Below are 26,093 nucleotides of genomic sequence, written 5' to 3'. Positions count from 1 at the left end.
TTACCCTTCTTAAGAGTTCATAGGTGCTGGGTGGTGGCATGCACCTCTAATCCTAGCACTCTGGAGGCAGAGGTAGGTGTATCTCTGTGATTGGAGGTCAGCCTAGTCTACACAGAGAGATCCAGGAAAGCCAAGGCTATTTCACAGACAAATCCTATGTCAAAAAAACAACAACAACAACAACAACAAAACAACAACAACAACAAAGAGTTCACAGACATTTCCCTAGTTCAACCTTGGTGTTTCTTTTATTTCTTGGAGGTCTGTTCCACAGAGGACTAGCTGGATTAGCAGGCTCTATCACACTGTATTGGTAGAATCCTTTACAAGACATTTGGAAGCTTTAATCTGGGGCCCAATAGCATAAGACTGTCTAAGATCACTAAAGAGCAGAGGGTATATTTAGTGGAGCATCAAGTATTTTAATAAGCCTTGGGAAGTCTTACTATTTAGAGAGACAGAATCAAAAGCAAAGCCAAGAAGAATTCTGGGAAAGACAAAAGTTCAAAGAGTGCTCAAAGAAACAGAAAGTTTTACATGTAAACATGTCACCCCTTGTGTCTATAGCTAAAACGTAAAGTGTCATTGTGTTTGGGCATCACAGAGGTTATTACTGTTGCAATAGAATACCGGGGACAGAATTCGAGTAGAAGACGGCTGAAAGAAAATGAGCATAAGATATAGGAATTAACAATATAGAACTGAAATATTATACAATACGTATTTATATTTATGATCTATATGTTTATAACAATTTTGAGTATGATAGTCAGATGATTTTAAACATTGCTACCAAGACATTAAAATGGGACCAAAAGAGTCTTCAACAAATGAAACTGAGTCAACTAGATATTCACATGAAAAAGAAGGAAGTTTTATTCCTCTGAAACACCACATAGAACATTGAACTCCAAATGGGTCTTACACTAAAGAGCCATTAGGAGAAAATACAGAAGTAATCTTCACAAGTATGATACCAAAACCCAAAGAGCAAGAAAAACAGAAAAATTGGATTATTATAAAATTATAAACATTTGGGATTCAACTAATACTATAAAAATGAAAATACCATGCACAGAATGATAGAATACATATTTAGAAATCATATTTGATTAAAAGACTCATTCATAAATTATATAAACATTTAAAACATATTAAGTAGCGAAAACCAATTATTAAAAAGCAGACAAAATATTTAAATAGACATTTCTTTAAAGAGAAATAGATAGAACCAACAAGTACATTAAAAGATCTCAGTATCATCCATTATAAGAGAAATGTAAATGAAAAATTACAGTGTGAGTCTACTTTATCTTCACTAATGGCCAATACTTAAAAAAAAACACAAGCTGACATGATATAGAAATATTGGAGCCATTTATTTATTGATATTGGGTAAGTAAAATTGTGCATAGTTTTGGGCAAGCAGTTGCCAGCTTCTCAAAATATTAGATGTAGAATTATCATATATCAAGAAGAAACAAAAAATATGTTTATACAAAGAATCACACATAAGTGTTTACAAAAGTACTACTCATAATATGCCCAAAGTAGAAACAGCTCAAAAACCTAGTCATAAATGTGGAAGCGTAGATTATTTATAAATGGGCTAATATTTTGTGATAAGAAGAGATAAGTTACAGATAATTGTTACAACTTAAACCATGTGCTCTTCTTTACATGCTAGATATGTGAATTTTCTTCTTTTAAAACAGGAGTAATAATCCCTTAAGATATATAAAACTGGGTCAACCAGATGGCTCAGCAGGTAAAAGCACTTGCTGAACAAGCATGAGGACTTGAGTTTGATCCAAGGAACCCATAAAAGTTGAAACAGAGAACAGACTGAAAAGTTGTCCTCTGTTGTCTGCATGCACCCTGTTGGCACTCATGTGCATGAGAACACATTGTTTCTTAAAGAACTACAGAACTTCCTGAGTATGATAGTAAAAGAAAAAAAATAAGACTAAATGCTTTGCAAAACAACAAATAGTCTCTATCTGAAGAGCTGACTGAATATATTACAAAAAAATATAAAAATACAGATGGGAAAATACACTTACTTTTTCCTCAGAAAGGGCTTTGATGTATTTCCTCCCAACTTTTTTCTTCATTGTCCATGAAATCGCCCTCATTTTTTTACCTAGATTTCCTCCACTATTTGAGGTTTTATTTTGTTCTTCACGTCCATTGGCTAGTTCCCCTTCATGGACCTAATGGAGTTTTATTTAAAAAAAAAAAGATAAAATTATAAAGAATAAAAGATCATTTGTTTGAGTTAAGTGTTTTTCAGTGCTAGGGATTTCACATGCTAAACCAGGGTAGCACATCTAAGCCCTGTGTCCAACCCTAAGAACATTCATTGATAACCTCTTAAGGAGAACCCAAGTCTGGATATTTTGGTCATTTTTTACTGCACACATTCTGGGCACAGCACATATTGTTGAGCATTTCCAGCTGCATAGGAAACTTGCTTGAGAGCTCTCACCTTTGCATGTGAAATTTTTTGAGGATTTCAGCAATGGTTTAATAGCTTTATTATTCATTTTAGTTCTTGATTTTGAGATGATCAAAACAGAAGTAACCATCAGACAGCATGAGTGGTTACAGCTATATGATGGGAGATAGTTTAGTTGTGGCGGGATTAGAAAACCCTAATCACCCCTTCGGGATGGAAAAGCAGTACTGTAGCCTCTTGCATCTCAAAGGCATTTGCATGGTCATAGCGATTTTTTAAAGAAGTTTGGAAGTTAATTAAATCAGTTGAAATCTACAATGTTTTCATCTGACTAGGTGTGCGTGCCTGTTCATTGTTCACTTTTAAGTAACAGTAAATTAAATAATATCTGGCTCAACCCACCAATAAAGAAATTTTCATGTAATATATAGATTGTGTATGCAATAATTAAGTCTTTTATATGTTTTGCTCTTATCGTGTGCTCATTAACAATCTTCCTTATAAGGCAGTGGTCTCTGCTATGACTCAGAACAAAACACAAGTAAGGGTGTTTGCCTACAAAGCTCAAAAACACAGCATAAATAAATCAATGTGTTATGATATAATTAATGATGAGGAACTTCTCTGTAGTGATCTTAAATGCTTTAATCTGAAAGTTTAACCACATAATTAACATCATTATTAATCAATGTTCATAAAATATGTTACATCATGTAGAATCTGTGTAAAATGGCATACCTTCATGAACTTAACTCTTTGCTACTGATCAGATTTTAAAACAGCATCTTCAATATTAAGGAGCAGTTTGTTTTAACGAGTCATTTGTGGTGATTCTGACTCACAGATGGACAATAAAACTTAAAAGAAATGGTAAGAAAATATTGCCATGGTTGTGCATCTCCTTTACCTTCTAAGGTTCTCACTGCAGTTAGGACATTATTTGCCTTGGCTACATCGATATAGCCCCGGATCTAATTAGCTATCTAGGTCTCCAGTTAAAATGTAGTAATAGTGTCCAAGTATCTGATTCATCATTCTCCATGCCTGTCCAGACTTCCTGTTGTTTATCTGATGTACTCATCTTCTCTGCTCTTACTTTATTTGAACATTTGTTTGCTCAGTTATTGTTCATCTGCATCTCACACACGACACGTGTTCTATGAGAATAAAGGCTTTGTCTCTATACTTTATTTTGTCTTAAGGCTTCTTGAAGGCATGTTAACTGGTGCTCAGTGTCCTCTAAGCAGAGGAAATTCTGATGTGAAAATTTGAGACAGTTTCCCCCCTCCCCTAGAGGACATATTTGGATTAAATGTTCTTGGTACCACAGATGTGCAAGCCATGAATTCTGAAGGTCATCTGCTTTAGTACCACCCACCATGCTTGATAGGTGGACAGCCAGTCATTCCCGGAACATAAAAAATGACGGGAAACTTCTGAGTAGTGAGCTTTAATATTTTAATATGAGAGTTTAACCACATAGTTAACATCATTATTAATCAATATTATATTTTGCTTTGTATCTTACCCCAAATTGCCCATGATAAATATGAATGGACAGCCAATTTAAGCCCTCATTGCACATTATTAATTTCTACATTCAAGGTTATAAAGGCAGAGTCTTTGCTTAATTCAAAATACCAGAATAAAATTTGATTTGGGAACACTCAAATTTTAGTTAGCCTTTTCCTTCTCTCTTTTCTTTGCTTATAACTTTCTTGTTTTTAATTGAAAAATTATTTTGCTAACTGAAATAAATATGAGAGTATATTATTTAATTAAAACCTCTATTGTTACTATTATTTATGCTTCAAATAATGCAATACAAATACTATTTGGTTTTCTCATAATTATTTATAGAGGCTTCAGAGAAACTGTCTCCATATATTTTAAATTGTTTTCTTTTCTGTGAAGTTCTCCAAAGCCTGAACTATGTTTCTTTCTAGAAATTACAATTCTGTTGTTTTCATCATCTTTTTAGGCGATATTGCTGAAGTCTCCAGACCTTATGAAGTAGACATTTTCCTCTTTCATTGCAACAGGACTTTGGAGTAGTTAACAGAAACCCTGCCATTATGTAGGTATCTGTGAAAGGGATGAAAAAATTGATGCTGGGTTTCTGAGAAATGAGAAACTATTTTATCAGCTCTTCTCAATGTTTTAACAAATTACAAAGCCATTACTACTTATTCCATTGACAGTGAACGAGCTTGAGAAACTTATATAGATTTCCTAAAAACTAAATAGTAGCAGAATACACTGTACATGGCTATAGAGAGTTCAAAATTTATCTGAAACCCTAAGTGAAAATAAAGTGTCATAAGTAAATTCCCCTCTGTGTATTTACACATGTGAATACATGCATACATAAACAGCTGTTTATACATATGTGTGTGTGAGTATGTATATAATTATATCTTTTTGGATCCCATTCACTGTGGAAGGATAACTTGCTCAACCTTGATGTGGAGGGAAGGGACTTGATCCTGCCTCAACTTCAAATGGCAGGCCTAGTTGATTCCCCATGAGAGGCCTTACCTTCTCTGAGTAATGGATGGGGACAAAGGAGGTGGGGAGAAGCAGAAGGAGGGGAGGAATGGAGTAACTGTGGTTGGTGTAAAATGAATAAAAAAATTTTAAAGTTAAATAAATAAATAAATAACTATAGAGAGAGTAAAAAGTGATTGCAATGGTTGGGGTTTACAATCAATCTGGGAACATCTAGAATCACTTAGAATTGAACCTCTATGCAAGCATTTGGGGGATGATCTTGATTATACATTTGAGATGGGAATTCCCACCTGCTCTAGTCACCATTCCCTGGCTGGGCTTTATAATGGAGAAAGGAAACTGAGCATTTGTTCATTGCTCACAGCTCCTTGACTATGTATGTGACACGACCTGCTGCTTTATGCTCCTGCAGCATTGACTTCCCCACCGTGATGGACTGTGATTCTTAATTGTGCCCTGAAATAACCCCATTCTCCCTAGAGTTGCTCTTGGCAGCATATTTTATTACAACAGCAGGAGAAGAAACTAAGACAAGTGTGTTGTGTGTGCATGCGTGATGGTTGATGTTTATATTACATCAGTCAATATTATATATATATAGGTGCATGTTAATGGATATATTAAAAATAATATTATATGAAATTATGTTTTTACTTATTAGAATATCCCTTGTTGAAGGACAAATAGCATATTATATATAGATGCATCTGTATGTAAGGTTTATATAACCTGTTTATCTAAAAGCAACTATTAGTGAGTTCACTGAGTTAGGGTAGGGTGAGGATTAGGATTAATTATGAATATGTGTTGGATTCTTAGTTTTCTCGATGTGAATCCCTCCTACTAGTTAACTAGTTATGTTCCTTTCCTTAGTCACCCATCCCAAGTGGTGGCTCACAAATAAGATGGTATAACAGAGTGGTAGACTGTGAAGCCAGAGAAAAGGTTGGGCTCTGCCTTGGTCATTTCTCTGTAGTAGCAAAGCAATTTTTTTTTTAGTGAACAGATTGATCCCTTCAAAAATAAAATTGAAACACCAATAGTTCCAATAGTTCTCAATAGATAAGTCAATTGGTTGCACTATACTTTCTTTATGATAAGTGATTAATTAAATGTAAATGTAAATGGGTACTTTTATTATATACAGGATTTAATGTTACAGTGAGCTTTGCTTAGGCACATACAAATTTTGCATAGTTTACTAATATGCATGTAAAGGTAACCAATAAGGCTTCTAATGCATACAGTAGATGTGGCAGAATTCAGTGGGGTAGCTACATCCTCATCTTATCAGAAAAACCATCAAGCCCATTTAACGACTTAGCATGCTGTCGTCTCATGTATGTGTATTGCTTTAGCAAGGAAATGCTCAAGAGACCTGGAACTGTCACTGTAACTTTGCATTAGAAAAATATTTAAATTGTCACTAACTTTAAATTCATGTTCTGCTCAAACATTGAGAAGATTTTTTTAGATAGCTGTTTACCTCTTAAGGTCCAACATGATACTAACTCCTAATTGCTCATTTATTTCAACATTTTATAAAAGTCTACATGACTTGAAAATGTATTTAAATTCCTTAGCTAACATTTAAACTTTGACAATATGCTATTATAATGTTCATAAAGATAGAATAAAACACTAACCTCAGGTGAGTCGTCAGATTTGGATGTGGAATTATTCCGAAAACGATCAAAATTCCCAAAACTGCTGCTGCGCTGTAAAATTGGAAAAGGAAAAGAAACTTAAGATTTGACTTTCACAACTGAAAGTACTAAATTTATTACAACTTCTCTGAAATGCATTTTGAATATGTGGGCTATGAAAAGTCTTTCTCTGGACTCTCAAGAGGCATTGGAGATATAAATATTATTCATATTTCATACTAAATCTTGCTAAAATATCTTCCTTTGACTTGTGTATAGTGGTGAATTTTTTAAATATTAACTTATAGTATTTATCTCTTGACAAAAGCAACCAACCAAAGCATCTGAAAATTCTAAAGGGAGCCTCCTTTAAACAAGTTGAACAGGCAACAACAAAGCCAGAAACCAATAAAGACACAACAATGGAACAAAGCAAGCGACTGACTCATTTCTTCAACCTCCTAAGATAGGTTTGCTTAAAAACAAAATTAATTCAAGTACATTTCCCACTAGTAAATCTTGTAAACTTTAACATCTCTGCCAGTAATCAGAAAGAGAATGCACAGATGTATGCCTAGCTTGAGAGTAACACTGAATTTCTTCACGTTTTCACATGCGATTGCACTGAGATCCCACTCCCCTTCCCCATTGTGCAGGTCATCTCCCCTCATTGACTTCAAGGAGAAGCTTCACATGCTGTTAGCAGACTAAATTTACATTCTTATGCAAACTCACTCTGGGTAGGTAATTATAAATAATCTTACGATGCTTCAGAGTAAATGGCTCTCCTGAGTACATTTTCAAAATTTTTCAAAATCAGTGATTCAAAAAATTGACTTTCTCACTATCAATTTGATTTTATGCATTGTTTAGGATGGCGGGTATCTAATCTTATGGTGTGTTTGCATGCGTGTGTGTGTGTGCCTATAAATCCAAAGAAAATATCTTTTTTGTTTGTTTTTGAGACAGGGTTTTTCTGTAGCTTTGGAGCCTGTTCTGGAATTAGCTCTTGTAGACCAGGCTGGCCTTGAACTCAGAGTGAGTTCTGCCTCCTGAGTTCTGAGATTAAAGGTTTGTACCACCACTGCCCGGCTCCAAAGAAGATAACTTGTCCTAAGGATTATACATCATTTCAAGGAAATATGCTTCAGAAATGAATAGTTTTTACTGGAAAGGTAACCTAGTAACTTGAAAAGAAGTTCTATAGCAGTAGTCAGTAATCTACAGAGTTTATTCTTGTCCAGTCAGAAATCAGAGGTCATTTTAGCTATCCTCCTAGTCCTTAGCCTCATTCTCCAACACACCTCTCACCACCACTGCCTTTAAAATTCCTTATTTTCCGTGTACAATGGATTGAAATAAAGAGAGCCTGGACATGTGACAAGTAGTGAGCCTGATAGTCTTTGTGCGCCAGAATTTGCTCTGAGCATGATGGCTGTGCACACGCAGTGCCTTTGGCAGATGCCTCCTGTGCTGAACAAACCCACAGCTCTTCTTGCTTGTGGTGAGAGGAGCGCTGACATAGCTGAAATTGTGTTTCACCGTGGAAAATACCACGTCAGTTCACATAGAGTGTACCAACGTAGGGACACACCCACGGAATGAATCGCTGTGACTTGCCTAGTAGGCGTTTCCATCAGGCCATCTTTGATGTGAGTTCAGAGGGAAGGGAGAAAACAATTGTCCTGCTTGCAGATTAATACATCAAGGACACCTATTACTCTGCTGTATACTTGAGACATTCTTATGGCCTGTTGGAACCTAGGCTGGTGGCAATTTAGTAGCCTATATCCAGCCTGAGGCTGCCTATTACATATTAATGAGAGTTACAAAATGGCTCCCACTGCTAGATAATGGGGCCTGTTGCATGGGAGGGCACTGAATAGATTTCACTTCAGCGTTTCTCTACACTTAAAGTCTTCCATTAAGTAATCAATAGCCACCACCTTTTCAAATTAGTTCTGCCCCCGTTATACCAATAAAGAAAAACAGATACACGAATAGTGATTTTTAGAGAGATAAAAAAAACTACTGCTTTGGGTCCTGCCAGTCCTATCAGAACTAATCTTGCAAGAACTTTAAGGTAGGTGTGTCTGTCTATCTATCCTAAGAGTCTCTTAAGAAGCAAATTTCAGTTCCTATTAAAAGAGTATTCAATACATTTTATTATCCATTATGAAAATCAGTTACAGTCCAGGAAAATAGTTTCATAATATATTTATAGGTTATAACTTGTGTTAGAAAGGAGTTAAGGCCTACTGTGAGGTATAGACAAGGAATAGTTTTATAATTTCTGCTGTCAAATTTTATAGTGAAAAGGTAAAATGTGTGGAATCAAGGCCTGCTTCTTACATAGTAGTCCTTAATAAATGAGAATATGCTTGAACATTCACAAATATGTATTATAGTGCAATCATTTTGCAGATATTAGCTGGTGACAGAAGCTCCCATCAAAATAAAGCAATTACATGAAGAACTGTCTCTGGAAAAAGCAGTGTGACAAAAAAGCAAGTCACATGTTAGATAATATCTGGTAATGGTAGCATTAGGACATGTTTGCTCTTTACACTGTGTATAAGTATATTCAGGGACTTCAAGTAACCCAGAAATAAAACACACACTTTGCATGTTCAGTGACTTAGCTTCCAACCCAGCTCAACCCCAGCAAAATGAATTATACAGTCCTTATATGTTTAGAATACCACTTATCAAATGCCACTACAGAGAAATTTGTCACCATCCTGTAAATTTTCATATATATTTATATTTTCTCATAACAACTAAATTTCTAAATTTTTGGATATGAGTGAATGTTTGTATACACATATACATCATATTCATTGTATTATTTTGCCAACATTCATCAAAAAGATTTTAACTGAGTAGTATGTGTATGGATCAATGGCAAAATACTGAAATTCATCTTTCCCTAATTCAATAGAACCATCCCATGATACAGTGAAAATGCAAACAACAAAACAGAAGAAGGGATCCAGAATAGGCTACCATTTATCTAAGCATATGTCTCATGAAGGCAAATACACGATTTCTCTCACAGAGCTATGCCAAAATAAATGAGTAGAGGTGACAGGAAAGAAAATATATTCCTCTGAATATACTTTGTTTCATAGATTTGAACACAAAGCTATGTAAAAGTTTCACAAATTCATTAAATCAAATTCAATCAAAAGAAGAATCCCTGAACTTCACAATTCAAATGAAACAAATCTACCTACTTTTAAATCGAGTTGGTTGTTTAAGGGGAAAACTTATTATAAGTTATTTTTAAACAAAGCAGTTTGATAGTCTGTACATACTAATGCTGCAAGGGGAAGATGTAATGCAAACTAAATGTTACCCTGTTTCCACCCGTCGTGACCAGTAGTACTGGTGCATGTATAAACATTAACAATTAAAGTGAGTACCAGTACAATATCATTTGAAGTCAAGATTCTCACAATATAATGAGAACAACACAGATATGAAATAAAATGCCTAAATAAGACCTGAAATCATAAATTTCATTTGAAAACACCAGTGATATGTCCTGATGTTGGAGGAGTGCTGCTTCTTGGTTCCCAGCCATCCAGCTAGTTTAGACCCAGAATAATCACACAGAAGCTGTATTAATTAAATCACTGCTTGTCCCATTAGTTTTAGCTTCTTGTTGTCTAACTCTTATATTAATTTAACCCATTTCTATTAATTTGTATATTGCTATGTGGCTGTGGCTTACTGGGTAAAGTTCCCAGTATCTGTCTCTGGCGGCTCCATGGCTTCTCTTTAACTCTGCTTTCCTCCTCCCATGCTATAGGCCAAGGCAGTTTCTTTATTCATTAACCAATAAAAGCAACATAAGAACAGAAGGGCCTCCCACATCCTGATGCACCTCCACTGAAAACACTCTCATACATGCTCTACTCATAAACATAAAGGTCTGGAACAATGGTAGCCCAGTCTTGTGTCACTTTAGTTCACAAACTACATCCTACACACACACCTTCAAAATGGAAGCAGATCTCTCCTGAACTAAGACAGAAACATAGCAGGATGCCTGTTGCCTTGTCAAACCACAGGCGTGACTGCTAAATACATAAGGGGCTCAATGGGATTTGTGTAGTATTTGAGTAGATTGTAGCCCAAGCCATGCTATTTTAGTTTCAGTAAATATAACAATATATGTAATATATTGTGAAATAGTTGCAGCATATTTTAACAGGTCAGAATTCACTGATTTTTAATCATCCTGAAGAGAAACACATCAACTATTGTGTTGAGAAATATCATATTTGTATTTTGAAAATAGACAAAAATTAAAGACAATAAATTGTCTTTTCTGAATGAAATATATTTCAGAGTAACTAAAAATTGATTGTGGAAAAGTATTCCAAATATGTATAGATTCTGGTTCTTAAAATTGATGAACTTACGAAATTACTATCTTGCAGATCTCTACTTATACTGGGTATAGGAAGTGTTTAGTGTCTACTCAAAGAGAAGCAGCCAGAATATGTGCTTTGTGATGGAAGGACTGTGTACCTCCTATAAGATGATCTTCAGAGGGAAGGACAGAGGACACAGAAAGACGTATGGGCATGGGGGCAGAAGCAAAGGGTAGAATTAACCACAGTTCTGTCTCTACCAGATTTTAGTTAATACACAGACATGCAAGTCTGTTCAGTGATGTCAAAAGGATTTAGTTAGCTAGAAAAATCCAGAAGGGACAAACTCAGGACAAATAACTTTTTTTTTTTACCCACTTGACTGATTGATGGAAAAGAAAAAGAAAAAGAACAGGTAAGTTATAAATTTTATAAATCAAGAGCCTTCATCAGTTAGATCAACCAAATACAATCTGGATATCATTTGTGTATAGATCAAATAAATCACCATCAAAACCATCCAAAGTATAAGTGAGGAAAGGTTTAAGATGAGTGGCTATTTGTTGATGCTGAATAAACATCAACAAATTATTTTCAATTTGTACTATAGAAAATCTTGTGGCGGGTAGTAAGTATGTCAGCATAAAAAACAAAGACAGCTGTCATTTGATAGCTAGCTGGCTTATACATATTTCGTATAGATTTTTAGTACTCTACGTTTGCACATGCTTGAAATTTTCTGAGAAAAAACACTTAGTAGATTTATGTGTGTTTGTGTAAAACATTTATACATAAATATACATAGGTGGCTAGAAGAAAAATTGTTAAAATGTAAGTCTGTTGAATTTTTAATAAATCAATTTTTAAAAATTTCATATTTTCCTTGTTTGTAATTTCTTTTACTCTGTGTCACTGGGATATAAAATGGAGGCTTTGAAAATCAAAATTCATTTTTAAAGATTTATTTATTGTATTAGTTTATGTGTATTTATGTGCCTTCAGAAATTATGTCAGTTGCAGGAATGTTGAAGGGATGCGTCATCTCACCATTACACTTTAGAGTATTGCTCGAATTAATAATAACAACAGGCCTGGAGGATGAGGAGATAGGAGTGCAAATAGGTGTGTGTAAATCAATAATTTGTGTTTCTCTGATGACAGAGTGCTACTTGCTGAAAGTCCAAATGAGCTGCAGGCCATGGTAAATAGAGTGGTGGAAGTAAGTGAAAACATTGATATGAAGTAAACATCGAAAAGATTGAGACACAACACATGGGAAGGGCACACAAGGATTTTAACATTGTAATAAAGAATCAGAACTGCAAGAAAACAGCCTACTTTGAGTATCTGGGAAGAAACCTAAGTTCAAAGGAGGGAACTATTTCAGACATCAAGAGGCAGATAGGAACAGTGAGGGCTGCTTTCCAGGTAATAGGAAAGGTCTGGTCAGCATGAGACATAATGACAACAACAAAATACAAGTATATGAAACTTGTCTAGAGCTGCCTTCCTTACCACTCTAAAACCTGGACAATGAAACACTCCTCAGAACAGCAACTAAATACGTTTGAGATGGCATGTCTCAGGAGGATTCTGGACGTCACATGAAGAGATAGGCTGTGCAGTGATGACATTGAGAAACATCTCCATCTACACAAGGAAATAAACTACAGGATACAGCAGTGGTGCTTGAGATACTTTGGCCATGTTATAAGAATAAATGACAGCAGATACCTGAAGACAGCACTGTTTGGAGGAGTACACAGGATAAGGCAAAGAGGAAGTCCCCCAAAATGCTGAATAGATAGCATAAAGGAAGACTGGGTATGAGGCTAACACTAGTATCTAGGACTGCCCAGGATAGAAACAATTGGGGAATCGCCATAAACGGGCTGCCTATGTATGCTTAAGCATGTCCGGGGCATAAATGATGATGATGGTGACACATACATCAGTGCTGGCAGAGGCCAGGGGTATATGGTCCCCCAGCAATGGAGTTACAGCCAGCTGTGATCAGTATAGGTTTGGTTCTGGAAACTGAATCTGGGTCCCCTACAAGATCAATAAGCTCTCTTTACCACTGAGCCATCTCTCCAGCCTCCTAAACTCTAAATCCATTCTTATATGGGCTGGAGAGATGGCTCAGAGATTAAGAGCACTGCCTGCTCTTCTTTTGAGTCCTGAGTTCAATTCCCAGGAACCACATGGTGGCTCAAAGGCATCTGTGATGAGATCTGGTGCCCTCTGGAGGAAGATACCTATCAGTTGTCATTATCAACTTGGACCACAAAACCCAATATGAGCAAGTTAAACAGAACCCCCCTATAATTTCTTGTATAACTGTGGCTTTGGATTGTCTGCTCTAAAGTCTATATGTGGTCCCTTGATCACAGTTTTCTTTTTTCATATTGATGTGGGATACCATTCTGTATACTGTAAATATGTTGTATTATCACTGGTTAATAAAGAAGTTGATTTGGCCAGTAGCCAGGTAGAATAAACCCAGGTGAGAAATCCAAACTAAGATGAAGGGAAAAGGAAGGTGGGGTCTGGGAGATACCAGCAGCCTCCGGGAAGCAAGAGGTGACCCTTGTGGTAAAATATACAATAATAGAAATGGGTTGATTTAAGTTGTAAGAGCTAGTTAATAATAAACCTGAGCTAATAGGTCAAACAGTTTGTAATTAATATTGAGCCTCAGAGTGATTATTCAGAAATCTGCAGGTGGGAGAGAAACCTTCAGTTACAAATGTTATAGTCTTTTTGGAGGAGTAGGTGTCAACTGGAGTGTTTGAAGACAATGCAAGTAACAGAGTTAGTGAATCCATCCAGTAGTCTTTAATTTTGCATAACAACCTTAGTTCTGTAGATTGGTATTTCATATGCAAGTGGAAGCATTGTTAGTAATCACTGGTCCATCTGGACAAGCAGACTGGTATAAGGGTTACAATTTGAATAAAAACCAAAGCAACAACTGCACAAAGCCTCCTTGAAAATCCTCCACCCTGAGGTCGTCCTCTCTGCCGTGTTATCCCTCACAGAATTTTAGTCTAGTCTTTTTATTTTCAGATTAGCTGTTCTCTGAACAGGATGGAAGGATGGAACTAAGTAGGCTTTTTAAACCACTCAGCTGTCTGTATTATGAACATGAAAGAAAACTATGGAATCTCTTCAAAAACTATGAATCAAACTTTTTGCCCAAACCAGACTTGGCCTTACATTTTTTTCTTACCCAGCTACCAGCTTTTAGGGTTTCCAGATAAAATCTTATCTGCACTATGACTTTCAAATTTGAGTAAGGTACCAGTAGAAGTGTCAATCTATTTCAAAGGAAATATTTGCATATGTGAGTCAGACACCCACAGTATTTTGAAGTATACTGGCAAATTAAAGATTATACATACTTACTGCCCACAAGTTTTCACATCCAAATATTCCTCTTAAGAAGATATTTGTTAGTATCCACTCTTTATATCAAAATCCTGTTTGAGCTCACAATAAATATTATATTACAAAAAGCTAAATCCCAACAAGTCTGTCACCCTTTATCAGAAAGCATTCGAGGATTTAATTGTTCTGACTGACTCAGGTGCTAAGACGTTGGAGAGTATCAAATTAAAATCACTTAAAATAATCTGTTAGGATTGCCTCAGCGTTAAATAATTACAGCCTCATGTGGTGCCAATGGAAAACAGTATGTGGAGTGTGAGGGAACTTCAAGCTAAAAAAACAACCAGAACTGTGAATTCCTGCCTTCAGCACTAGCATTACAACCCGGTATAAAGGCAACGCAGAGCTCAATAAAAGGATGAAAACAACACAGCACAAATCAGTGTTATGGATATTTTCAGTGTGCACCTGGCCTCTAGGAACCAAAGCTAGATGGTTGCTTCCTGACCTCATCAGCTTCCTATCAACTGTCAAACACATGGAGGGGGAGCAGATGCTGGTGCTGCCGCTGGAGTCTGAAGTTTACTTGCAACTTCCATAGTGAAACTTTAGTTTTAGAATTTTATGTGCCAGTAAAAGGTTTCCTGTAAATTGAAAGTACTTCAGAGATTACTCAAGGGAGAGGGGAAGAACTTCAATAATAGCAGAAAATGGTCAATGCAAAAATGTTATTGATAACAGTTGATTTTATGTGTTAAACAAGTTCTTAGAGTAAAAAGAGTATGTAAGATTCTCAACTTTACCTCTACATGATCTGCCATAATGTGTCATTATGTTAGACTGTAACTGAAGACTGTAAGTTACGTTACAGTTCTAGCAATTCAGTAGAAAGTGTTCTATTCTATTATTAGGAGGAGCTTATAAGCAATACTTTCATTTGTTTTAAATACATTTGTTTTTTTCAAATTCATATACCAGTATGCTAGTGTGGACAGTTTGTTTAGAAGCTTTCTGAGGAGTCATACAGAGAAATGTTCAGATATCACTTCTATGCTTCGGAAGTCCTGGCTACCTGTGTGCATAGTGCTTATAAGATTCAATTAGTTCTTGGAAAGATGTATGACATAGTAAAGACATGAGAAACCAAGGTAACAAGGCTGATGTATCTGCCTTCCTTACCAAAAGATGAACAGTTTCCTTCAGCTATCTTCACATGACTAATCTTGGTTTCTGTGGACTGTGGTACGAGAAGGCTGTGCAAAGGATAGATGATTCAAATCTCTAACGAGAACAAAATATGCATTCTTCCCAATAAGTTTAGAAGATAACTTTGGGGCATACTTGTGTTTTTTAATCTGTGAACAAATATTAAATATGATTTTAACTGTTCATGCTATTACTGACTTCAATCTTCTAATTATTTAGTCAGTTAACTAAACTTCAAAAGCATAATAGTTCTGCATTGACATTTTGAGTATGATATCACTAATAACCCAAGTAATATTCAAGATCCTGGTAAAAGAAAGCAACTAAGGCTGGGTTTAGTGGCACATGCCTTTAATCCCAGCACTTGGAAGACAAAGGCAAGTGAAACAATGTGCCTGAGGATAGCCTGGTCTACAAAGTGAGTTCCAGGACAGTCAAGGCTATGATGCAAAACAAAACAAACAAACAAACAAACTAAAATCAACAAAAAACCACAGTCTCAAAAAACAAACAAAGAAAGCAACTATTACTTAGCAGAAGAACTTCAAATACTGTTATCTTGCAACATTAGTCCAAATTGTAAATTAAAAAACTCTTTTTGGTTTCCTTAATAAGTGCCTAATTTTTCAGTTTGTACCATTGCAACTGAAATTATACCATACAACCAAATAGAGCAGCATTGATCTAAATGAAAAAGTATGAAGCAGAAGTTAAGTCCATCAAATTTTGGTATTAGGAGAGTTCAAAGAGATAAGAGTGACTAGCCACTTATTTACTGAACAACTCCTTGTAGAAACTAATGTCTGAGACCTCTTTTTAAACTTTTCCATATTTATAGGTGAAAAAATGCTGCAAACTGGTAATGAAATCATGATCAACATGGTGAAAAGATTGTGGTACTTCCAAGTCCAAGACATTTTTGAACACATTAAATCATTTAATACATTTTTTCAAACTTTAGGTCTTTAAAACATCACCTAATAGATTTGTCTGTCATGTATTACTACAACTAAGTCTCTTGGTGTGTTGATATATATTTTATAATATTATATATTAATGTAGAATATATATATTCACAAAGAGGTGAGGTTTGTGTACAGTACTCATCACTGTGAAATCATAGTTAAAGGGGTGAAAAATAACTTGGGAAGAAAGAATCTACTCCCTGATTTTCCCAGAAGATGTTTGGAGCACACCATGTAAGTCCCCTACATTTTAAACAAGTTCTTCTTTCAGTTGGCCTCTGGGTACAAAGTGACCTTTCTAAAGGTCTCCGCAAAGGGTATTTTAGTCATGCAGTGAGATCTCCTTGAACACAAGTGATGACAAACAATAAGCTAATTCTCACAAAGTTTTTTTTTTTTAAGTCATTTTTACTACTTTTAAATGGGTGGGTTTGATGCATGATTTTGGTGGCCCTGATTAATGGGCACCGGCAGCCCAGCTCCTGGAGTTGTAATGTGTCTGTGAGCTTCCCTTCAGCCGAGCTCCACCATTAATCCAGTGGCATATGTCAGCTCAGCAAAGCAAGGTCACTCTTCTGCTTCAAGGGGAACCTTTTTAGAAATAATAAAACTGACAGAAAGTTCTTTTTTGCATGTTTTATGCTGCCTGGGGTTGAGTGCGGCAGTTAATATCATAAAGCTTATAAACACCCCTTCGCAGGCAGCAACTGCTGCCACAGGGCTTAGGAATTTAAACGTTTTCTTTTTTTTTTTTCTCTTAGTAAGAACAGACATGTTTATGTGTGGTAAATATATGATATGCATTCCAAAACAGGGGAAGAGTATGAGGAATAAATAGTACTAGGAAGCCTGAGTGCTAGGATTTTTTGGAGGAGACCAATGGGCTTTGTCTCTTTATCAAATATATTTGTTTTTCTTTCAGCAAATTTACATCTGGCTACATGTGTATTTCAGTGTATTGAGAGATACATAGTGATAGAAATAAATTAAGCTAATGACTACTCTATGACCTACAATGTCGTGTATCATAACTGTAGTATATTTACTTCTAAAGGAATATTTTTTACATTATAAACATTTGTTTCATTGCTAATGGCGACTTTAATTTGGTAGGTAATAATAATGAGGTAATAAGTAATAATGAGCTAATCTTTGAGTAATTTCTAGCTACCCTAACTTAAACAACCCAAGCAAAAAATATCATTGAACCAAAGAAAAACAATAGTTATGCAGCTCTAACAAAGGACATATATAAGCATAGACATTACAAAATTTAAAATTTTCAACATATATTACATTTATATTGTTTTTACTTTAGAAAGTCAACTGTAACAGGAAAATATTCCTGGAAAATCCCTACAATATTTCAGTATGTTCTTTAGAGGTTAGTATCCAATTTCTATCACTATGAATTATAATATAATATTTTTATATTGGTTAAATATGCCTTGAATCTTATTCTAGATAATAAAACTACATAATTACAGAAATAAAATTCATTATTTGCTGCTTTTCACTTTATTTCATAGAGAAAAGCTATTAGAAGTAACACCAGTTAGTAATTTGGGTCAGTCCTTCTAGGAAACCAATGTATTGGTCAAGTCTCTGGGTCAGGTCTGGGGATTTTGTCAAGCTCACAGAAATAAACAACCTCAGGTTGACTCACAAATAAGACCAGATGGTGAAACTGTCAAATATCTCTTTCCTGTGAGAACTTCCTCCCTCAAGGAGAATGCATACTGAAGACTAATGAAAGAACTCTCTTCCCTGGACGAAATGGCACCTGAGGCAGCAGGTCACTGCTGGGACATGGTTTGGTTAGTGTAGCTGGATAATGGGGAAGTCAATTAGGTAGCATCAAGACTGGAGACAGGATGCTATTGCCAGTTGCATCCCAGGTTAGTGAGCAACTATGCAGAGCTAAATGGGATGTTTACTTCTGTTCTTTGTATCTCTGCAGTCATGGGTGTAAGTTTCTCTCCCCCCCTTTCATACATATGTTTGTATGTGTGTCTGTGTATGTTCCCTACAAAGCAACACTGTCCTGCTAACAATCTTTTATGCCTTTTCCGTTATGATCTACTATTTGATTGTTGTCTTGTTTCATTGCATTCTGATTCTAGAAACGGTTGCTCTGTTTGTGTGTGTGTGTGTGTGTGTGTCACCCAGATCTTTATCGTGGATGGGTCTTTAGGTTTCTCTGAAGTAGGTCACTTCAGTAAATGACTAACATTACCCATTAGTCATGCCACACTCAGTGCACACATACTAAAAGATCACTACATGTGCACTCTGTAAATGCTTTTGGTGGTAGTCAGCAAAAGGAAGAGAAAGCCAGTGTAGTCTGGAAGTCAGAAAGACCTCTTCAATCCATCCTAAGTTCTCCCCACGTCCAAGGGAACAAACATGAGAAAGATCTATCTCTTATTCTTGGCAAGAGAGCTAGTTTGAGTGAAGCTAACTATAGCCAGGAAAATAGAGCAAGTACAGAATAAGTATTGCAAGATTAAAAAATGTGGTAAGATCATCTACTGAACTTAGATGAAGGCCAGGAAATATCCACATGTTAATAACCTCCAAGAAGCCTACGTGACATAACACCAAGGCTAAAATGAGATTTAACAAACTCGTCACAACCCTCTGGTTAGGAAGTACCAAAATCGTTCCTTCAAACCTAGCTCTGTGTGACTCTGGTCCATGTTGCCTACTGCTCTGCCAGCTAGCCACTTCTACTTTGTGTTGGAGAGACTGATGAAGGCTTCCTGAAGATGACAATCTGGCTAGGGAATAAAACAGGTGTGAGTTCATGACTATACAAGAATCGTTCCAGAGCAAGAACAGCAGAGAATGTGGTCATAGCATCAGGAAGAGGGCTTTTCATGAACCACCTAAATGAGACTGCGAGTTCATGGGTATCTTTGTAAAGCACCTCAGAGGATCTTAACATATAATCATAAAGCACTGCCTAAGGGTATAGAGCAGATTTTTTTCCCTTAGGTATTTTAGATGATGCCTTATGGAAGCTACTGGAATATAGCAGGGGTACATTCGCATCAGAAAAGATCAGTGTGAAGTGGGCAAGAGGGTGTGAGACAATGCCATGCAATCTGGTTTGCAGGTCAAATATGGGGCAGCCATCAGAAGAAAGGAACCAAAGATAACTGGAAGAAATCAGCAGTTGAGAATAAAATCCGCACCTCTACGAGCCGGAGCACTTAACAGTCCAAGCGCTGTTAGTGGCTAAACTGGTTTGCCTCCAATCCTGCTGTCTTCTAACTTGAGCATTTCAGTTAAAACTAAAACTGTGTCAAGTTAAAAACTTCAAAGAGATCATTATCTAAAAAATGTAACCATTGAGTGTTCCCTAATCATATCCTATTGGTTTTTTTTCAGGATGCTGTCAATGATACAAAAAGAGATCCTGGGGGAAAATTGCACAGGAAAAGACAACACTGGGCATCCATCTACAGGTAAAACTGGAAGCTGTGTGACAGGTTCATCTCTTGCAGACTTCCTTGGAAACCAAGCCTCCTAACATGTAAATTTTGGAAAAGGAGGACTTAACCGTAAGACAGTAGCTTTCTTAATCTAGGAATCATCCCAACTACCACCACAGACAGTTTTAAAGCATTCATTTTTCTTAATGGAGAACAGCTTTTTTCCTCTAATGAGAAGTGTACGTGAATGACTTATTTCTAAAAATCCACCCGAGTCCGTAATACTAGCAAGTGAGAGAAATGGATCAGTTTGGTAATACGTACTTGGAAACTTAGAGTGTTTATGGACTTGATTCCCTGTGGATAATGAAGCTATTTATCTCTAAATCAGGCCTGATTCATAGGAAACTCATACCTGTTATTGTAAATCTACTTACAACCTCCTGATTGAGGTGTTTACAAGCCACAGTGATGACCCTAAAAGTATTCTTTTGTTAATCAGATATAGCACCAAACTGTCCTCTAAATGTTTATCTTTATACCCATAGATTGGTGCAGCTCTCAGACTTCATCAGAGATGTATCTTTGTGCAGTGGATGGTGGCTAATGCAGAAACTCCTCAGAGATCAGTTTTCAGATTATCAGAGGATTGCTCAGCCACAAATTGGGACAGCTGTGTCACTCAACCCACAAAGCTCTAGGAGCCGTTACGGGAGAGGGTGCAGAAGGGTAATGAGTCAGAGGTGAGGGAGGAGCAGAACAAAACAGTGTCTTCGGAACCTGACAAAACTCATGCTTCAAGACCTCACAGCACCTGTTTTTGTCTGCACATGGATCTGCAGGAGAAAAAGCTCATCAACATTCAAGCGTGTAGGGTGGAGTCACACAAACTCCCACCCCTACCTGACGAGCTATGGGCAGTTGATAGCTTCTGAGGGATGGAGAGTCAACTTTTGTAGGTCAACCACACCCTAGTGGATGACCCCAATCCTATGAATATTTGGACAACACAAATTGGATTAGGTGGGCTATTAAAAAAGGATACAAATGATTATTTTTGACAGTAAGAAAAGCTTAACACAGTTCTAAATGCTGAACTTTAGACAGAATACCTGAACTGTATCTGGAAAGAACGGGAGGGGGGGTGTGATTTGATCAAATTTATTGTGGAAAATTTCCAATAATTTAATGAACATAGGATTCTCATGCAAATGCCTTATCTTAAATAAGTACCAGGTCGTGAAATGCCCTCCATTTTCTTGTACCTGGTTAAATAAGAGTTAAAGTGCATTTTAACAGTTTTGATACAGAAAAGCAATGCAGACAGCTCTTTAATGCCACAACTATGTGTCATCCCTGTCTAGGAGCATAAATTTGCACAGCGGGCAGTGCAGTGAAAACAGCTCATAATCAACTCATCACCTCTCATCATTGCTGGGATCAAATGCAAATGGGAAAGAATGCCACTTCAGTCACTGCTAGTGAAAATTAGCATCTGTGACACTAATGGTGTCTCATTTTGTATGCACTTTAGATTAAAAAGAACCTTTTTTAAAAAGCTATTTCAAGAAGTGCCATATTCCAATGTTTCCCTTTACAATGACAGCGGTATTGAATCTCCTTAACTCCAAGAAGATCCCGTTTGAAATGCATTCACACAGATTACCATACTAGATATATTAAGATATTTTTGTCCTAATTGCAGTTCCAAGTTTCATCTGTGTGTTCCATTTTCTTTTTCTTTTCAAACTTTCTAGCATATTCCCTCACCTGGATCAAAGATTGACCATGAGGAAACAAAAAGCTTTCTAAGAATCTTGCCCACCCTTGGGCATAATGGATTTATTCTTCAACACTTAGAAATGAACTAAAGATGGATTAATACACACAAACAACTTGCTGTAATGAATCACACTGAATAGACTCACAAAACTTTTCATTTTTCAAATATTAGTCAAGAGCCTACATGTAAAGTGTAAGCAAATTGTGAGCTAAGCAAATTGTCATATTTTGAAACCATTTGACAATTTAAAAATGTACACAATTCTAAGTCTTGAAATTTGCAGATAGGGTACCTGGAGAGATTTCATACGTATAATTCCAGAATTTATTTGTTAGAGAGGGACCTTAAATTCCTTTTCAAAGTACAAATGTCCCTAAAGATAGATGCTCTGTGGTCTTTAAAATTCCTCTGGCATTTAAGACAGACAGAGACAGTGACAACGCAATACCCAGTACTGTAATAGTGGAAATTGGTATCATAAGTTTTTCATATGACATTTTTCATCTATGTATCTTTGGTTAAGTTAACTGATTTTGTTAAATATATGTAATCTTCTATATTCATTTGCCTCTTCATTTATGAAGCTAGATACGCGTTGTTATGACAACTATTAAATAGAGTAGAAAACCCATGAAGAGCAGCTGCTAGGTATAAAATCATAATAAACACAGCAGAAATCATAAACATGTTAGATAAACACAAGAAAAACTATGTCCTATAATTATTTGAACATTTATAGATCATAAAAACAGTATAGATGAAAAGGTTATTGAGTCTGCATATGGATATGCTTACAAGTCTCTAGATCATTGTCAGCATTGAGCACTAGTGCTAAAATAGTACAAATAAAACACAATAAAAAAGTATGGTGTATGAAACAAGGTTATTTTTAAGTAAAAATGTAGACCACTTACCCACTATTCATTAAGTTTCACTTTTATTTGAAAATTACCTATATGGTTCTGGGGCACATTAAATTTGTAAGAATTTATTAATCTTTTACTATATTTTGTTAGGTATTTATAATGTCTTTAGATATTTTTGGTTACCCAATATGGAAGAGCATTGATTTCTCACTCTCAACCTATATATTATTATTTAATAATACACCTGAAAGATGTTCATCTTGCATATAAGCTCTTCAGTAAAATAAACTTTAGCAGAATGGAGAAACACTATATAAAACAAAGGTACACCACAAATGATAAAATAAGATGTGAGAAAACTATTATTTGTTTTAAAGTTTTACTCATTGATATGTTTATTGATAAGTACTATAAACAAAAAATGGTAGGTAGAATTCTCTAAAATCTATTATTGCATATTAGATTCATGAATATTCTAATGTCACAACTATAAAAGGTATTAGAAAATACTAATAACAAAGACTATTTCTTTAACTTTATTTTCAGCTGAAATATAAGAAATAAAAATTGTATGTGGTCTGGCTTCCCTATTGTGTCTCGCTACATGCATCATTTTTTTAAGTGTTTAAATCAAACACGTGTCATCTCAAACATTTATCAATTTATTGTGTGTGTGTGTATGTGTACATGCACATGTGAATGGATGTACAATTTCCTTACATGTACATGCATGTGTGTGTGAAGGTCATTGTACAGTCTCTGGTGTTATTCGTCCTAGGTTGTTGTCTGTCTTGGTAACAGTGAAGCAGTGGCTCTCACTGGTTAGAAATCCACTGTCATTTCATTTAGGTTAGGCAGGCTGTCCAGCTTGCTCCAGGATTATGCCTGGATCTGCCACCCCAGTGCTGGGAATGCAAGCACAGAACCGTACTCTGTCATTTTTTATGTAGTTGCTGAGGATAAAATGCGTGTGTAGAAAGCAGGTTATAGATTGAGCTCTACCTAGACCCTCGACTTAGCATTTCATTAGAAGATGCTACATTTTAATTACATGTGGTAATCTTATTATGCAATAGCATCAAAGAATTTCTTATTTTCACTTAATTTAGTGCCCACTGGTATTCTATGTAAATAAACAGCACACTAGTTTTTGTTTCAGGTAACATTAGGTTTCATAGTTTTCTCCTGTGAATGTGGTTCTGGAGGATTAAACCTATGGACACAGTCAGGGCTGCCCAATGACATCCACAACCCAAATTTATAGATTTAAATACACCAGGGGGTAGATATTATTTCCCTCATTTTTAATGTCACAATTTAAAAAAAATCGAAACAAACATCTCCATACTCTTGAGAGTACACCGCAAAGAATTAATGGCTGTGGCTCAGGGTATGGAAAATATTATCTGATAGATATTCAGGATTGACAGCAACACCCTGTATTTCAGGCCAGTTTCTTGGTAGCTCTATTTTGTCTTTCTTAGGTATCACATCACCCACCTTTGTTATGTATGGAGGATTTTGTACTCCTTCTACTAACTGTGTATGTAGGGATCAGAATAGAACATTTTCCTGCCATCCCTTATGGATTATACCCTTGACCCATAAAATATTCAAAACTTCTCTATGGCAAAATAAATATGAATTAAAAGGAGTTGTTTCTAAGACATAGTTATAATAAATGGAGGACTATTAGTTCCATGTCAAAAATTTTAAAGCTATATATGTTTGCATATTTATTGCTACATATGTTTATGTGTTTCTAAATACAAAATTTTACATTTATAAATAAAGAGAATTTATTTTGCTTCAGATTTGTTGGAGAAGGTTGCAAAACATTGAACATTGTCTCAAGCCGCCTCAATTCAGAAGGACAAAATCAATTTCTAAACAGTTTCTCTGATAATAACAAATAAAAGCTGATAAGAAAATATCAACTCCTTAAAAATATTCAGAATCTACTACTATTTATTGCACAAACAATAAAAAGATTGAATTTTCATTGACTTGAGAAGTGTTAGAAGTCTATAAACAGAGCAGATCATTTCTGACATCGGAACTTCATACTGAAGAAATTAATGTTGCTGGTAAAACTAACAGTGCTATAATAAAAGGTAGTCTTGGCTTTTCTATGTTTTAGTGAAAATTATTAACAAGAGAAAGAATAAAAAAGAACATTCTACATAAGATTGACTTATCTAATTTACCAACTTGTAAATTTTGTTGCTTCTCAACATAGGACACACAACTTTCTCTAGTGACAATGTGTAAACGCATGTACAACAAGATATCATAGCATAACCTGGACATAGATAGAAGACCTTCTTCTTCCCGCAGGGCAGAGAATTTGGACTGCTCTTCAGTATCGAGAGGGAGGGGGAATGGTGTGGGGGGAGGAGAAGAGGAGTGGGGATAGGGGGAGGGGGCTGGGGGGAGGGGACAATATCTGGGAGGAGGGGAGGGAAATGGGAAACGGGGAGAAGGTGGAAATTTTAATTAAAAAAGAATAAAAAGAAATACAAAAAGAAAAATAAAATTAACCCCAGAGCTCTCCATTTAGAGGCTTCTTACAAGTACATATTTGAAATGGCTAAAATTTAACAAATAAAATAATTTATTCAGTACTCTGGAAAGACATTGAATACCTCAGTAATGAAAACTGTCCAAAGAGAGTCCATGATATCAGGGGCTTATGCAGAGACCACCAAACAGATTTCTGTGAAATTATCTGAACCCAAACTTAACTACCAACATGAATCATTGAATCTAATACACAATTGGGAAGACCATAATTGCCCACTGGTATTCAATTTGGCCACATGAATTTTTCCATAGGTTCTATGATGCACTAAACTCTCTACTTGAATAAACTTACGAGAAACAAATAAAATATGTTTGTATGTGTGAGGTGATAGTATAGGTTGTGTGTGTGCATGTATGTGTGCACATGTGTGTGGTGTGTGTATGTTTGAAAGTGTGTGTGTTTGAGTGAGTGAGTTTGTATATGTGAATATGTATGCGTGTATATATGGTATATGTATGTGTTAATGTGTGTGTTATGTGTTTGTTTGTATGTATGTATGTGTGTAAGAAGTCTCAGTTTATTTAACTATGTAAGAAATTGCCTTACCTTCGGTTTTTGGTGTTTCTCTTTCTCTGAGGCGTTAGATGGCTTCCTCTTTAGCATTTTGAATTCGGGCCGCCACTAGTGTGCACAGTCTCTGCTGTTACAGGGACAACTGAAAACAGACGGCAGTTGCTGTCTGTGATGTACAGCACCAGATAGCTCAGAGCCCTGTGGTGTGGCACTTCCTCCTTTGGTCAGGATATGACTTCATTGTCTCCTTGGGTAAACGTTCCTTTTTTCTTCCCTCTTCTACCTTACCGTAATGATTTAGCAACTCTGTACTTTCTTCTCTGTGCTATATTCTATAATTCCTATCTCTCAC

At 35.9% G+C, this 26,093-nt stretch overlaps 1 protein-coding gene and 1 long non-coding RNA gene across 2 annotated transcripts in view; one reads left to right on the top strand and one right to left on the bottom strand.

Annotated features, from left to right (window-relative positions):
- The window catches only part of LOC130871651 (uncharacterized), a 131,768-nt gene extending 111,742 nt beyond the window's left edge, over positions 1 to 20,026 (top strand). The window contains exon 3 of the long non-coding RNA XR_009056849.1: positions 19,952 to 20,026. This is a non-coding gene — a long non-coding RNA (uncharacterized LOC130871651). The remainder of the gene's footprint in view (positions 1 to 19,951) is intronic.
- Positions 1 to 25,889, bottom strand: part of Samsn1 (SAM domain, SH3 domain and nuclear localization signals 1) — a 48,747-nt gene extending 22,858 nt beyond the window's left edge. The window contains exons 1-3 of the mRNA XM_057765189.1: positions 25,775 to 25,889; positions 6,616 to 6,687; positions 2,064 to 2,213 (exon numbers count right to left, since the gene is read on the bottom strand). Coding sequence (XP_057621172.1) covers positions 2,064 to 2,213; positions 6,616 to 6,687; positions 25,775 to 25,831 — 279 coding nt within the window. The 5' untranslated portion in view covers positions 25,832 to 25,889. The remainder of the gene's footprint in view (positions 1 to 2,063; positions 2,214 to 6,615; positions 6,688 to 25,774) is intronic.
- Between the last annotated feature and the right edge of the window lie 204 nt (positions 25,890 to 26,093).

Source organism: Chionomys nivalis, chromosome 3 (assembly GCF_950005125.1).
Source record: "Chionomys nivalis chromosome 3, mChiNiv1.1, whole genome shotgun sequence".
NCBI classification, from domain to species: Eukaryota; Metazoa; Chordata; class Mammalia; order Rodentia; family Cricetidae; genus Chionomys; species Chionomys nivalis.
The sequence above is the reverse complement of the archived record's forward strand: the minus strand, read 5'-3'. Positions and strand labels throughout refer to the sequence as shown.